This window comes from Mobula birostris, chromosome 20 (genome assembly GCF_030028105.1).
Source record: "Mobula birostris isolate sMobBir1 chromosome 20, sMobBir1.hap1, whole genome shotgun sequence".
Classification (NCBI taxonomy): Eukaryota; Metazoa; Chordata; class Chondrichthyes; order Myliobatiformes; family Myliobatidae; genus Mobula; species Mobula birostris.
The window spans coordinates 65,597,431-65,614,045 of record NC_092389.1 but is presented as its reverse complement, the minus strand read 5'-3'; the positions used below and the strand labels follow the sequence as shown (position 1 = coordinate 65,614,045).

The 16,615-nt window shown below is 44.9% G+C and overlaps 2 protein-coding genes across 2 annotated transcripts in view; one reads left to right on the top strand and one right to left on the bottom strand.

Annotated features, from left to right (window-relative positions):
- The window catches only part of LOC140185051 (uncharacterized), a 783,302-nt gene that overhangs the window by 662,359 nt on the left and 104,328 nt on the right, over nt 1–16,615 (bottom strand). The gene's annotated exons all lie outside the window — the stretch shown is intronic.
- LOC140185374 (zinc-binding protein A33-like) lies at nt 35–14,816 on the top strand. The gene is made up of 6 exons (XM_072238757.1): nt 35–445; nt 1,136–1,231; nt 1,648–1,881; nt 3,859–3,881; nt 3,969–4,087; nt 11,953–14,816. The coding sequence occupies exons 1-6, from the start codon at nt 35–37 to the stop codon at nt 12,495–12,497; spliced, it is 1,428 nt and encodes a 475-aa protein (XP_072094858.1). The 3' UTR covers nt 12,498–14,816.

The window sequence follows — 16,615 nt, the reverse complement described above, 5'->3', positions numbered from 1 at the left end:
AAGCATTCTGAATCAGGAAGTGCTGGGAGTTAACATGGCTTCGAAAGGACCGGTCGAGAGTTTAACCGAGGAGGTAATCTGTCCCATCTGTCTAGATTTCTTCACCGATCCGGTTATCCTGGAGTGTGGACACAACTTCTGTCGCTCTTGTATCACACGGTGTTGGGAAAGGGAGGAGAGAAACTCCTGCCCGGAATGTAGGTTGGTGTTTACTGACCGCACCCTCAGGGCCAATCGGGCCTTAGTAAATCTGGCAGAGAAATTTCGAAATCTTATCCCGAATCAGAAAGGGAAGGAAAGTAAACTTCACTGCGAGGAACATGAGGAAGAACTGAAGCTGTTTTGTGAAACGGACAAGACACTGATCTGTCTGATCTGTAGAGATGCGCAGAAACACAGAGAGCATCGCTTCATGCCGATTAAAGAAGCTGTTAAAATCTACAAGGTAAAACTAACCCGAATTTTATATTCACCGCATACTTCCTTGTCCTGTCCTACTTAGCACACGAGCCTCCGTCACTAACATATTATTCTCCGCAACTTTCGCCATCTCCATCAGGATTCTACCAGCAAGCACAGCTTTCCCTCCCACAGCCCATCCCACCCACTCCCCACAGCTCTCCGCTCTTTGTGGGAATCACTCTGTACGTAACACCCTTATCCACTCGCTCCTCCCCACGGATCTACCTCCTGGCATTGACTCCTGAAAGCGGGACAAGTGCTACACCTCCTCCCTCGTCACCATTCAGGACTCCAAACACCCCCAATTCCTCCCGTTTCTTCAATGTTCGATTGTCCTCTAGTATTAGATTCCTTCTTCTTCAGCTCTTTACCTGCTCCACATGTTCACTCTCAGCTCCTTAATTCATCACCCTCCCCCACGTCCCCCCTCACGTTGTCTCACCCGTCACCTGTCAGCTGGTTCTCATCCCCAACCTTTTTATTCCGGCTTCTGCCCCATTCCTTCCCAGTCCTAATGAAGGGTCTCATCCCGAAACACCGACTGTTTATTCCCCCTGCACAGATGCTGCCTGACTCACCGAGTTCCTCCGGCATTTTGTGCGATAATCGGGTTTGATCACCTGTTTCTTTTCATCCATCTTCGTTTCTATTTCCTTCGCTCTCTGACTTCCAGGATCAGCTGAAATCTTCCTTAGACTCTCTCACAAAAAAGAAATCAGACTTCCAGAAAAAGGAACAGCAACAGAAAGAGAAGATTTCCGGAGTTCGGGTGAGGCTTCCTGCGCGGAATTTCTGATATTACTGTATAGTTTTGCTGCCTTTAATGTGGAATAGCAGAGTATCGCAGCTCCAGTGACCTGGGTTCGATCCTGGCCCCTGGTGCTGTCTGTGTGGAGTTTGCATGTTCTCCCTGTGACCACGACAGTTTCAGACACATCCCAAGGACACACTGGAAAAGTGGTTCATTACAATTAACCCCGTGAAGGGGGGAGGGTGTATGTGAATCAGGTGGGAGTTAATGGGTCATTGAGAGAGAATAAATTTCAGGAAAACGTGAGTGAATGGGGTTGACGGGAATGCTCTCAGAACTAGCATGGTCTTCAATGGACGCAATGGTCACCTTAATGTCACAAGGAAATACAACACAGCAATACAGTAAATTAATCTTCACCTTTCATTCGACAGAAACAATCCAACAGCGTACAGACCCACATCACATCCCAGTTTGCTGAACTGCGCCAGATTATCACTGAGAAAGAGCAGAGCTTACTCAGGGATCTCAGGACAGAAGAGGCAAAGATTCTAAATCCAATGGAGAAAAATCTTCGAGCGATTGAAAAGAATATTAGGATTATTCAGGAGGAAATCTCAAAGATAAAGGAACAGATGGATCAAAAAGACAGTGTAATATTTCTCAAGGTGAGGGATTTTATTTCAATTTATTTCTGTCAAAGGACACAAGATGAACAGTGGAATATTTGAAGTAAACAGTGGCCATTTCTAACAAATCAGTTGCCGCTGCTGGCGACCTCGCACAGATTGTTATACTTGTATGTTGCACATCCCGATCACTCCAATAATCATGTTCCAAAATGTCGAAGATATGTATTCGATCCTTCATTAGCAACATGCAATCTTGAAGCAATGAAAATTAAGCGTAATTAATCGTAATTAAACTGCAACGAATTGGTGAACAAAAGGTATGCCATCCATCTGTCCGCAGCTCAAAACAGCCCAGAACAAAGTACTAATACCTCACCTTTTCCTTTTACCACACCCCACTGACGTGACTAGTTACCATAATAACAATGTAACTCAGAATACAATGCAGAGAGAAAACAGATGCGTTGCTCCTACACACAACATTTACAAACGGCAGTAAACTGTCTCACCAGACAATTGATACAACTATTCAGTGCTACTATTGTCCCAAAACTGGACTTCCACAACTTCTGTACATCACAGAACAGAATCCAATCTTCTCTGAAATGATTTACTCTGATTATAATGCAGAGCTGCTGATTGTGTCTTTGATTATCACATTAAATATTCTCTAAATCTCACATTGACACACAGTTCCAGTCACAGACTGTGAGTGTGTCTGGTGCGGTGGGTGTGAGGGTCTCTCTGTCAATCACTGAGAACAAAGAATGTGACCCACACATCAGATTTATCCGCTATATCCGGTTTCCGCCAGATTACGGAAACATTCACCGACTCTACATCTTCAGATAAGTTTCACATGGGATTACATCCCATTCTCCATCATAAACAAGCCATTCGATCCATATTCTGCTATCAATTTCACTGCTTCACAAGCCTCCACCAACCTACCCACCACACCCAGTAACAGTGCTCTGATCTCCACGGTCCCTCATCTGTTTCTCTAGTTTACCCGTGACATTCAATCTCTGCTGTTCCGCTTCAACCACTCCTGTGCCAGTGAGTTCCACATCCTCCTCACTAAATTTCTTATCGGATTCATTATCAAATCCATCACTGATTTGAGTTCGCCCATCTCATCATTCTAACGCTTCATCCAGATGAAAATGCATGACCTGTCCTGTCTTCCTTGCAAGTTTCATCCTCTCAGTAATGGCCCAGCTTTCAGAGAAATACCCTGTAATTTAACCCCTGGTTCTGCATTGTCTGTGTGTGTGAGTGACTGCAGGAGTGGGAATTTTCAACCCCTGGCTCTGTATTGTCTGTGTGTGTGTGTGACTGCAGGAGTGGGAATTTTCAACCCCTGGTTCTGTATTGTCTGTGTGTGTGTGTGAGTGACTGCAGGAGTGGGAATTTTCAACCCCTGGTTCTGTATTGTCTGTGTGTGTGAGTGACTGCAGGAGTGGGAATTTTCAACCCCTGGTTCTGTATTGTCTGTGTGTGTGAGTGACTGCAGGAGTGGGAATTTTCAACCCCTGGTTCTGTATTGTCTGTGTGTGTGAGTGAGTGACTGCAGGAGTGGGAATTTTCAACCCCTGGTTCTGCATTGTCTGTGTGTGTGAGTGACTGCAGGAGTGGGAATTTTCAACCCCTGGTTCTGTATTGTGTGTGTGTGAGTGACTGCAGGAGTGGGAATTTTCAACCCCTGGTTCTGTATTGTCTGTGTGTGTGTGTGAGTGACTACAGGAGTGGGAATTTTCAACCCCTGGTTCTGTATTGTCTGTCTGTGTGAGTGACTGCAGGAGTGGGAATTTTCAACCCCTGGTTCTGTATTGTCTGTGTGTGTGAGTGACTGCAGGAGTGGGAATTTTCAACCCCTGGTTCTGTATTGTCTGTGTGTGTGTGTGTGAGTGACTGCAGGAGTGGGAATTTTTAACACCTTGTAATGGTTTGGATGAAATTCAGGATGTCGATAGTCTCTGTCTATTCAGATTTGTGTTTTATTTATTTCAGGAGGAAGCTCGTCAGAACAGGAGGTAGGACATGCTCTTTACTGAAACCCTGTATGGATTTGTAAAATAGTTCAAAATTGTAGTTTATAACCAGCAGTTTAATATTTACAGGATTAATGATGATATCCAGGAATTGACAGTGACAGATGAGGCCCTACCGGTTGAAAAATTCGATCACCTCTATTTGTTGAACACAGTGCTGAGAGAAACACTTGATGCCATTAATCGAGGTAAAACTAACAGAGACTCATTTTTCCCTGTTCATGAGACTCAATTTAGTTCCAATTTAAAGTAAATATTGGCTGTAATAATGGGCTGAAGGGGAACTGAAGTTTATTCCACATCAACCCCACCGACTGGGAGGCATCACAGTCACATGGTCAGCTGGAGATGTCAGACCCCTGAACACACCAGCACAGGGTCACAATACAACCAATACACGGGACTGGCAGATGAACCACTGGGTCCTGATCCCAGGCCACTGCACTAACACGCCAAGACATGAGTTTGAATCCTACCACAGGAGCTGGGAAATTAATACTGATTTTATGATATTGTAGGCTGTGAAAGCAAATAACACCGTAACATACACAGACCATCAGAGTGTGACACACGGTCAAAGAGACAGGTTAAAATTCCTATTCCGTAATGAAATCTGCCGTCCTTACCCAGTCTGTCTGTTCTGGGCACTGAGCTGCCCTCTGACATGACGTCACATCAACAGTTCACAGACAGACTCCGGGGTGAGATTCCTCAGGAGGATGATCTGGGAGGGTTTGGCAGATGCTGAACCCACGGCCCACTTCATCCATCTGCTGGACTAAGATGTCTTCCTGAGCATGTCCCATCTGTGAGTGTTTGTCCCATATCCCTCTGTGTACTGTCCAAATGGATTTTAAAATATTTTAATTACATCTTTTTCTACAGCTTCTGCTGATAGTAAATTCCTTCTGCCCACTTCTCTCTCCCTTTCTTTGAGAAAGTTACCCCATAGATCGCATCCCACCTTAAATCTAAGCCCTCTGGTTCTCTACTCTTATGTCCTGGATAAGAAGATTATGTCCTTTTGTGTCTAGGCCCCTTATGGTTTTATAGAGTTGAGTAACTGAACATCCTACACTACAGGGAATTAGCCCGAGCATATCCAATCTCTCTGTTTTTAACCCGAGCCTCCCCACCCTGAAGCTTCCTGTCCAGTGTAATCACACCCCTCCCAGAGTCGGGGCAGCAGAAATGCAGACAATACCCCCAGTGTGGTCTTTCATCAACATCAAAGACCTTGCTTAAGTTCCTGTGGACAGTGTCGAATAGGCTGATGAATACAGGACTGAAGGTGTTATGTTTGAATGCTCCAGTATACGGAATAAGGTAGATGATGTTGTAGCACAGGTAGAGATTGGCAGGTACAACGTTGTTGGCATCACTGAGTTGTGGCTGAAAGGAGATGCTGGTTGAAGCCCAACATCCAAGGATACACCTTGTGTTCAAAGGACAGGCAGGTAGGCAGAGGGGATGGGGAGGCTCTGTTGGTAAAAAATGAAATGAAATCCTTAGAGAGAGGTGACATCAGTTTGGAAGATGCAGAATCTTTGTGGGTACCGGTGCTACAGCATCAATAAGAAACGGTAAGGGTGAAAAGACTCTGATGCGAGTTATATACAGGCCTGCAAATAGTGACCTGGATACAAAAGGGATACAAATTACACCGGGAGATGGAAAAGGCATGTAAAAAGGGCAGGGTGGTAATTGGAATGGGGGATTTCAACATGCAGGTAGATTGGGGAAAATCAGGTTGGTGCTGCATCCCAAGAGAGGGAATTTGTAGAATGCCCCCGAGATGGCTTTTTCGAACAGCTTGTGGTTGAGCCCAATGGGAGAAAAGGCAATTCAGGAGTGGGATTTGTATAATGAACTAGATATGATTAGGGAGCTTAAGGTTAAATAACCCGACAGAAACAGTGATTTTAAAATGATAGAATTTACGCCGCAGTTTGAGAGGGAGAAGATAAAGTCAGATGTATCAGTATTAGAGTGGAGTAAAGGGAATGACAGAGGCATGGGGAGGAGCTAACCGAAGTAGGTTGGAAGTGGACAAGAACAGGGACGATGGCAGAACAGCAACGGTTGGAGTTTCTGGGGGCAATTCGGAAGGCACGGGATAGACACGTCCCGAATGTGAAGAAATATTCCAAAGGGAGGATGAGGTAACTGTGTTTGACACGGGAAGTCACAGACAACATGAAAGTGAAAGAGAGGGCATACAATGTTTCAAAAATTAGCAGGATGTTGGAGAGTAAAGGTTTTGATAACCAAGAGAAAGTAACAAAAATGCAATCAGAAGAGAAAAGATATGAGGGAAAACAAGCCAACAATGAAAACGAGGACACAAAATTGTTAAGAGTAAAAGCCAGGTGAGAGTGGTATTGGACCCCTAGAAAATGAGGCCGGAGAGTTAGGAATGGGAGACAGAGACATGACAGCAGTACCTATTTAGTATTTTGTGTCAATCCTCACTGGAAGATACTGTACAAGAAGTTTATCAGAAATGAGAGTGTCAGGGGACAGAAATGAGTGTTGTTGCTGTTACTAGGGAGAAAGTACGGGGGAAGATGAAAGGTATGAAGGTAAATAAATCACCTGAACCAGTTGGACTACACTGGTGTGTTCTGAAGGAGGCAGCTGAAGAGAATGTGGAGGCATTAGTAATGATCTTTCAAGAATCACTAGGTTCTGGATCATTCAAGACGACTGCAAAACTGCAAAGGTCACTTCACTCTTTAAGAAGAGAGAGCAGGTGAGGAAGAGAAATTATCGGTGTGTTAGTCTGGATGTGGTGTGACTGGGAAGATGTTGGAGTCCAGTATTAAGGGCGAGCTTTTGGGTACATGGAGGCACATGATAAAATAGACCAAAGACAGCAGGGATTCCTTTAAGGGGAAATCTTGCCCGACAAATCTGTTGGAATACTTCGAGGAGCACAAAGCCAAGATAGACAAAGAAAGATTTCAAACAGTATTGATGCCTTTGTGGTCAGGGTTTCAGAGGATATGGAAAAGGTGAATGGGTAAGTAGTGCTGTGGAAGGCAGATCAGGAAAATGGGCAAAGAACTGATCGATGGATTATCCAGTAGGGAAGTCGCACGTGCATTTGGCAGAAGGAATAAAGGCATGGATGATTTTGTAAACGGAGAAATACAAAATTCTGAAGTGCAAAGGGACTTGGGTGTCCTTGTGCAGGATTTTCTAAAGGTTAACTTTTAGTCTGAGTCAGTGGTAAGATCGGCAAACTCATTGTTTGCTTTCATTTCATCAGAATTAGAATGCAGGAGCAAGGGTGTAATGCTGATGTTTTATAAGGTATTTGTCAGACCACACTTGGAGTATTGTGAGCAGCTTTGTGTTCCTTATATAGGACAAGATGTGCTGGCATTGGAGAGGTTCACGAGAATGATTCCCTGAATGAAAGGGTTAACATATGAGAAGTGTTTGGTGGCTCTGGGCCTGTACTGACGGGAGTTCAGAAGAATGGCTGATTTATTATCCCTCTCAACATGATTCTGCTACCTCCTCCCCATAACTTTTGACACCCTGACTCATGAAGAACCGATCAACTTCAACTTTAAATATGAAACACCAGAAAATCTGCAGATGCTGTTCCCCAAGCAACACAGGTCCTGATGAAGGGTCTCGGCCTGAGCTCACTGAAACCTACCCGGAGAGAGTGGATGTCGGGAGGATGCTTCCTATAGTGGATCGGTCGAGAACAGAAGGCACAGCCTCCGATTAGATAATGTCCATTTAGAACAGAGATGAGGAGGAATTCCTTTATCCACAGGACAGTGAATCTGCCACAGGCAGCTGTGGAGTCCAAATAATTGAGTATATTTAAAGTAGAGCAACACACACAAAATGCTGGAGGAACTCAGCAGGTCAGGAAACATCTATGGAAAAGAGTAAACAGTCAACGGTTCAGACTGAAACAGTTCATCAGTACATATGTTGCTTGAAGGTCCCTGAAAATTCCTCCCCTTTCCTCTTGAGGGGCTGTGGGCGATGGGGTTGTGGGAAAGGGGACAGAGGGATCCTCATCTCCATCTTTGTCCTCGCCAGCTTCTCGTTACGTCTACACACACAGTTCACCCACAGGCTCTCCACCCCTCCCCCACCTGGTTCTGGTTCAATCTGCCGTTTATCTCTCCCCTACTGGTTCCCATTATCACCTCCTTTACTGTCTCGAACCTTCACACTCCCCCACTCCACACTCCCCACTCGCAAATGAATGTTAACATTGAATGAAGGGCCTGTTCCTGTGCTGTACTGTTCTATGTTCTCTGTTCCCTGTTCAGAAGAATGAGACGAGATCTCAGGGAAACATGAAATTCCTTCAGGGGTCAACAGGCAGGATACAGGGAGGATGTTTCCCTGTCTGAGGAGTCAAGGGTCAGGGGTCACTGTCTGTTTGGAATTCTCAGCACCCGTAGGGAGAGGGGGTTTGGGGGTTCTTATCCATTCAGTTCACAGAACCATCGCCGTACAGCATAGAAATGTGCCCTTCGACCCATCACATCTGTGCTGACCTATTTACCCATCTACATTCATCCCATTGGCCAGCATTAGGTCAGTCTCCTTCTGTGCCTTGCCTATTGAAGTATCTGTCCAAGTGTCTCTTAAACACAGAGGACTGTAGGCCTGTGACCTGCAGAAGTCGGTGCTGGGGCCGGGGGTGTTTGTCATTCATATTAATGAGTTGGATGATAATGTTGGTGACATAGTTGGTAGGTTTGTGGGTGACACTAAGATTCATGGTACAGTGGACAGGGAAGAGGATTATCTCTGTTTACACCGGGCCCTTGATCAACTGTAGAGATGGGTACAGTCACAATGTTTCTAAATTCATCTTGGCAGGGACGTGGATAAGAAAGGTGGAAAGGAATAATAGACAAATGGGACTAGCTCATTAAATTTGTCGGCAAGAACAAGTTGGGCTGAAAAGCCTCTGTGACCTCCAGTTAAAATCCATTCACCCACCCTCTTCCCATCTTAATCCACCCCTTTCCCGCACTCGTTTCTGTTGTCTTTCTTTTTCAATCTTTTTATTAAGTTTCAAAATTAATAAATATAATAATAATGATACAAAGAGATCGGGATTACATGAATAACGGTTAGCATGTGCAAGCACAGATTCCAAGTAACAAATGTCGTTTAGCCTCCCAATCTCTTAGTGACTAACCATGAAAAAGATATTTTATTAAGAGAGAAAAAAAACCAAAACTAAAAACAAAACGGAACTGCTGTCTATCTCCCCTATTTATTTCTGTTGTTGAGGGAAGATGTCGACCTGAAATGTAGACTGTCCATCTCTCTCCACACCTCCTGCCTGACCCGCTCGGTTCCTCCAGCATTTTGTGTCTGTTTGATCGGAAAATCTCTGCTCTCCGTCCAACGAAAAATACTTGGAGAGACATTAGTTGTCCATCTACTTTCGTCGGGTCAAACCACGGGAAAGGTTCGTGTCGGTCACCAGACCGCGCCTGAGGCCTAGCGGCCTTCCCCCGATCCAATAAAAATTTAACATTTTTATGCAGAGAATGGTGAGTGCGCGGAACGGGCTGCTGGTGGTGGTGCTGCAGGTGGAAACGACAGGGTCTTTTAAGAAACTCATGAATGGCTACATGGAGCTTATAAAAATAGAGGGCCATGGGTAAGGCCTAGGTAGTTCTAAGGTAGGGACATGTTCGACACAGCTTTGTGGGCCGAAGGGCCTGTATTGTGTTCTATGTTTTCTGTGTTTCTATGTTTCACTATATTCGAGGAAGTGGAAATGCAGACAATACCCGAACTGTGGTCTATCATTGATATCATAGATCTTGCTTAAGCTCATGTGGACAGTGTCGAATAGGCTGATGAATACAGGACTGAAGGTGTTATATTTGAATGCTCCAGTATACGGAATAAGGTTGATGATGTTGTAGCACAGGTAGAGATTGGCAGGTATAACGTTGTTGGCGTCACTGAGTTGTGGCTGAAAGGAGATCCTGGTTGAAGCCCAACATCCAAGGATACACCTTGTATTCAAAGGACAGGCAGGTAGGCAGAGGGGCTGGGGAGGCTCTGTTGTAAAAAATGAAATGAAATCCTCAGAGAGAGGTGACATAGGAGTGGAAGATGTTGAATCATTGTGGGTAGAATTAAGAAACTGCAAGGGTAAAAAGTCCCTGATGGTAATTATATACAGGCCTCTAAATAGTAGCCAGGATCGAAATGGGATACAAATTACACCAGGAGATGGAAAAAAGGGCAAGGCAACGGTCAGAATGGGGGGTTTCAAGATGCAGGTAGATTGGGAAAATCATGTTGGTGCTGCATGCCAGGAGAGGGAATTTGTAGAATGCCTCCAAGATGGCTTTTTAGTAAAGATTGTGGTTGATCCCAATGGGACAAATGCAATTCTGGAGTGGGACTTGTATAATGAACCAGATATGATAGAATTCACCACAGACTTTGACAGGGAGATAAAGTCAGATGTATCAGTATTAAAGGGGAGTAAAGTTAGTTACAGAGGCATGAGGAAGGGGACACGAGCAGGGATAATTGCAGAACAACAAAGACTGGAGTTGACGGTTTCAGATGAAACCCTGCATTAGAACCTGTGTTGCTTAAGGGTCCTTGCAAATTCTTCCCCTGTCCCAATGAGGGGATGCGGGTGATGGTGTTGTGGGAAAGGGGACAAAGAGATCCTCATCTCTATCTTTGTCCCCCTCCAGCTACTCGTTACGTCTACACACGCAGTTCACCCACAGGCTTTGCACCCCTCCCACACCTGGTTCTGGTTCAATCTGCCGTTTATCTCTCCACAGCTGGTTCCCATTATCAACTCCTTTAATGTCTCGAACCTTCACACTCTCCCACTCCACACTTCACACTCACAAATGAATGTTAACATTGAATGCAGGGCCTGTTCCTGTGCTGTACTGTTCTATGTTCTCTGTTCCCTGTTCAGAAGAATGAGAGGAGATCTCAGGGACACACAAAATTATTTCAGGGGTCAACAGGGAGGATACAGGGAGGATGTTTCCCCATCTGAGGAGTCAAGGGTCAGGGGTCACTGTCTGTTTGGGATTCTCAACACGGGGTGGGTGGTGGTGTTTCAGTTATTCAGTTCACTTAAAGTCACAAAGCCCTTCGTCGTACAGCATAAAAATGTGCCCTTCAACCCATCATCTCTGTGCTGACCCATTTACCCACCTACATTCATCCCAATGGCCAGCATTAGGTCAGTCTCCTTCTGTGCCTTGCCTATTGAAGTGTCTGTCCAAGTGTTTCTTAAACACAGAGGACAGGAGGCCTGTGACCTGCAGAGGTCGGTGCTGGGGCCGGGGTTGTTTGTCATTCCTATTAATGATTTGGATGATAATGTCGGTGACATAGTTAGTGGGTTTGTTAATGATACTAAAATTCATGGTACAGTGGACAGGGAAGAGGGTTATCTCTGTTTACACCGGGCCCTTGATCAACTGTAGAGATGGGTACAGGGAGAATGTTTTAAAATACATCCTGGCAGGGCCGTGGATAAGAAAAGGTGAAAGGAGTAATGGGCAAATGGGACTAGCTCACTAGAGCAAGTTGGTCAGCACAAACAAGTTGGGCCGATGGGACTCCGTGACCTCCAGTTTAAATCTATTCACTCACCTCTTTCCCATCTTAATCCATCCCTTTCCCGCACTCGTTTCTGCTGTCTATTTATTTCTATCCTTGAGGGAAGATGTCGACCTGAACCGTAGACTGTCCATCTCTCTCCACACCTCCTGCCTGACCCGCTCGGTTCCTCCAGCATTTTGTGTCTGTTTGATCGGGAAATCTCTGCTCTCCGTCCAGCGGAAAACCCTTGGGGAGACATTCGTTGTCCACCCGGTTTCGTTCGGTCAAACCACGGGAAAGGTTCGTGTCGGCCACCCGACCGCGCCTGAGGCCGAGCGGCCTTTCCCCCGATCCCCGGGACCGCGCTGTCCGAGTCTCCCCCCGATCCCCGGGGCCGCGCTGCCCGAGTCTCTCCCCGATCCCTGGGGACTCTCTAATTCTCTGCTTCTCCCCCCAGTCTCTGTCACCCTGGATGTGGAAACGGCGAGTCCGTATCTCGAGGTGTCTGAGGATCGGAAGAGTGTGAGATGGATCGCGACCTGGAGGGATCTCCCTGACACCGGGAAGAGATTCACATTCTGGGCTTGTGTGCTGGGATCGGAGGGATTCACATCGGGGAGACATTACTGGGAGGTGGAGGTGACGGGGAATCAGGTCTGGGGTCTGGGAGTCGCCGCAGAGTCTGTGGAGAGGGAGGGAGAGGTCAGACTGAGTCCGGAGACCGGATTCTGGGTCATCGGGCGGGATGGTGACGTGTTACATCGGTATTGTGACGTGTTCCCCTCCCCTGAGTCCCGTCTCCCTGCCGGTCCCATCCCCGGGAGGGTGGAAGTTTATCTCAGTTACCCGTCCGGGACAGTTTTATTTTACAACGCGGAGACCAAGTCCCATCTCCACACCTTCACTGGGAATAAATTCACGGGAAAACTTTATCCTTTCTTCTGGCCTCGGGATGAGAACCAGTGGCTGAGAATCTGCTCCGGTTGCACTCCGGGTCTGTAATCGAGTCGGGTCCCGGGACCGGCGTGAGGAGTAAAGTCCCTGTAAATATAAATGTCCAGAGAGTGAAATAAATCCGAAATGAGAATTATCGATCCGTTAATTTTAACTCGTTCACCGCATCCGACAACGGAACAAAAACACCGCGGATTCAGCAGCAGCCGCGGGGCGGCGGGTCCTGAGCTCCCCCGGGTCCTAAAGTCAACCCGCACAGAAACAGGTTAAATGGGACAAGTGGGGGCGGTGCTGACTGGGAGAGGGGGGTCATGGTGAATCTTGGTAAGACCATAACACACAGGAGCAGAATTAGGCCGTTCAGCCCATCGACTCCGCTCCGCCATCCTATCAGGGCTGATCCCGGATCCTACTCAACCCCATACACCTGCCTTCTCTCCATGTATTTTGATGGCCTGATCGATCAGGAAATGATCAACCTCCGCCTTAAATATACCCGCAGACTTGGCCTCCACCGCAGTCTGTGATAGAGTATTCCACAGGGTCACTACTCTCTGACTAAAAATATTCCTCCTGACCTCTGTTCAAATGGCCTCCCCTCAATGTTGAGACTGTGTCTCTAGTCAGGATATCCCCACCACATGAAACAACCTCTCCACATCCACCCTATCTGGTCCTTTCAACACTCGGTAGGTTTCAATGAGACTCCCCTTTCCTTTCTGAGATATGGGACCCAAAATGTTGATTAAACTCCAAGTACGGCCTAACTTGTGTCTTATAAAGGCTCAGCATTATCTCCTTGCTTAAATATTCTATTCCCCTTCAAAGAAAAGCCAGCATTGCATTTCCCTTCTTTACCACAGACTCAAAATGTGAAATAACCTTCTGGAACTCTTGCAGGAGAACTCCTAAGCCCCCTGCACCTGTGAATTTTCTGTCTATTTAAATAATACTGAGCAATATTATTCCTTGGACCAAAATGCATGATCATATATTTCCCAACACCGTATTCAATCTGCCACCTTTTATTTTAACCACTCCTCGAATTTGTCTAAATCCTGCTGCAATCGCATTGCTTCCTCAGCACTACCTACCCCTGCACCTATCTTTACATCATCCACAAACTTTGCCACAAAGCCATCAATTACATTATATAAATCACTGACAAACAATGTAGCAGTCCCAACACTGACCCCTGAGGAACACCACTAGTCACTGGCAGCCAACCTGAAAAAGCCCTATTTATTCCCACTCGCTGCCTCCTGCCTGTCAGCCATTCCTCTGTCCATGCCAGTATCTTTCCTGTAATACCATAGGATTTTATCGTGTTCAGCAGCCTCGTGTGTGCTACCTTATCAAAGGCCTTCTGAAAATCCAAGTAAATGATATCCACTGCCTCTCATTTGTCCACCCTCCTTTTCACTTCCTCAAAGACCTCTAAAGGTTTGTTAGGCACGGTTTTCTTTCACAGAAATCATGCTGACATTGACTTATTTTATCATTAGTCTCCAAATACCTTGAAAACCCAACTTCGATAAAAGGCTACGATACTTTCTCTACCACTGAGGTCAGGCTAACTGGCCTATAATTTCCTTTCTTTTGCCTTTCTCCCTTCTGAAATGTGCAATTTTCTATTTTCCAGTCCTCCTGGACCATGCCAGGATCAAGTGATTCTTGAAAGATCGTGACCAATGCATCCATTATCTCTTCAACATCCCTGAGGACTCTGGGATGTAGTCCATCTGGTCCAGATGACTCATCCACCTTAAGACCTTTGAGTTTGATCAGCACTTTTTCCTTTGTAACAGCAAAGTCACTCAATCCTGTTGTGTCTTCCACAGTGAAGATTGTTGCAAAGTATTCATTAAGTTCATCTGCCATTTCTTTGTCCCCCATTACGATCTCACCAGTATTATTTTCCAGTGGTCCAATATCAACTGTCATCTCCCTTTCCCTCCTTTTTTAACTGGGAAAAAATCTCTGAGTGGCCTGCTTTATATTATTGGCTAGTTTGCCTCACGTTTCATCTTTAACATTCTTATCGCTTTTTAGTTGCCTTTTGTTGGATTTTCAAAGCATCCAATAATCGAGCATCCCACTCACTTTTGCTACCTGAAATGACATTTCCTCAGGTTTTACACAGTCCTAAACTTCTCTTGTCAGCCACGGGTGCCTACCCCCGCCATTTGAGAACGTCTTCCATGTGCCAAACATACTCTAATGCAATTTAAAGCAGTGCACAGGGCCCATATGTCTAAAGATAAATTAGCCCATTTTTATTCCCACATACACCCTATTTGTGACAGATGTCACTCTGAGGTGGCTTCCTTAACTCATATGTTTTGATCCTGTCCTGTTTTGGAAAATTTCTGGAAAGATAGTTTTGATATTATTTCAACAGTTTTGCGTTTTCGTTTACAACCTCATCCTATTAGGCAATTTTTGGTTTGCCAATGATAGAACATAGACTTTTATCCTCTTCAGTCTGTCGGATGATCCCATTTGTTACTTTAATGGCCGGAAGTTCCATTTTACTGAACTGGAAGGAGACCAAACCTCCTACCACATCTCAATGGTTTTCCCAAACTATATCATGTTTAAATTTAGAAAAAATCAGAAGTGACATTTTTGATCCTTCAGTTAAATTTGAAGAGACTTGGAAACCATTTATACAACATTTTCATGTGATGTAATTTGACCTTTCCGAATCCATCTTATTAACTTAAAATATATGAATAGAGGAGCGGAGTTGACGACAGTACTGAACGTGTTCGATTTATGATATTGGTCTAGCCTTGTTTTGTTCCGTTTGCTTTTTTTTTGTGGGGGGGGGGAGTAAGTAGTTAGATTTTTGGGGGGTTATTTGGGGGGTTTTCTGGGGGGTTTTCTTTGTATTTCTTTTTCTTTTGATTTCTTTCTTCTCTATGATTAATTATATTAAGAGTTTGGAAGTCTATTATACCTGTATTATTTGAAATCTTTTTTTGTACATTCTTAACAACAATAAGATTATTCCAATCTCTCTGTATCAATATTGTTATTCTGTTTATAATTTTGGAAAATTAATATAAAGATTTATAAAGAAAGAAAGAACTTCTTCTGTGGGACATGTCTATCCTGTACCTTGCAAACTATTCCCAGATGCTTCAGCCACCTCTGCTCACCGTCACCCCACCAGTATCCCCCTCCAATTCACCTCAGCATGTTCCTCTCTCATGCCTCTGTAATTCCCATTATTCCTTTGCCAGACTGATACATGTGACTTAGGCTTCTCCCATGAAATTGCAGTATGAATTCTATTATATTATGATCACTGCCTCTGACGGGTTCCTTTACTTTAAGCTCCTGAATAAGGTCAGGGTTATTGTACAACACCCAATGAAGGATGACCTTTCCCCAAGTCGGCCCAAGCACAAGCTGCTCTGAAAAGCCGTCTCGTAGGCATTCAACAAATTCCCTCTCTTGTGATCCGACTCCAACCTGATTTTCCCAATCCCCTCGCATATTGAAATCCCTCATTACAATTGTGACATTACCATTATTACATGCCTTTTCCCTCTAAATACTGTGAGTTAACTTAAAGTCATTCCCAGAACTTAATAAAGTTTTTATCTGAAAACTATCTACCCACCCAAAGATTGTACTAAGACCGCAATTGACTTTTCAGCCTCATATGGTTCACATTGAAATAGTATGTGTTTAACAGTTTCATACTGTCAACATGTACATGATACAGAATGAAATTTTCCAATTAGATACAAGGTATAATTAATCATCGTGTGGGCAATTCTAAGTTGTGTCAATACAGTTCTTTCCCTTCTTGTTTTAAGGCCTTCTTCTATAAACCCATCAGGTTTATGTATTCTGCAAAAGTGTCTGTCCTTATGTCCATTATAGAACATAGAACATAGAATAGTACAGCACAGTACAGGCCCTTCGGCCCACAATGTGTTGCTGACCCTGAACCCCTGCCTCCCATATAAGCCCCCAACTCAGATTCTTCCATATACCTGTCTAGTAGTCTCTTAAACTTCACTAGTGTATCTGCCTCCACCACTGACTCAGGCAGTGCATTCCACGCACCAACCACTCTCTGAGTGAAAAAGCTTCCTCTAATATCCCCCTTGAACTTCCCACCCCTTACCTTAAAGCCATGTCCTCTTGTA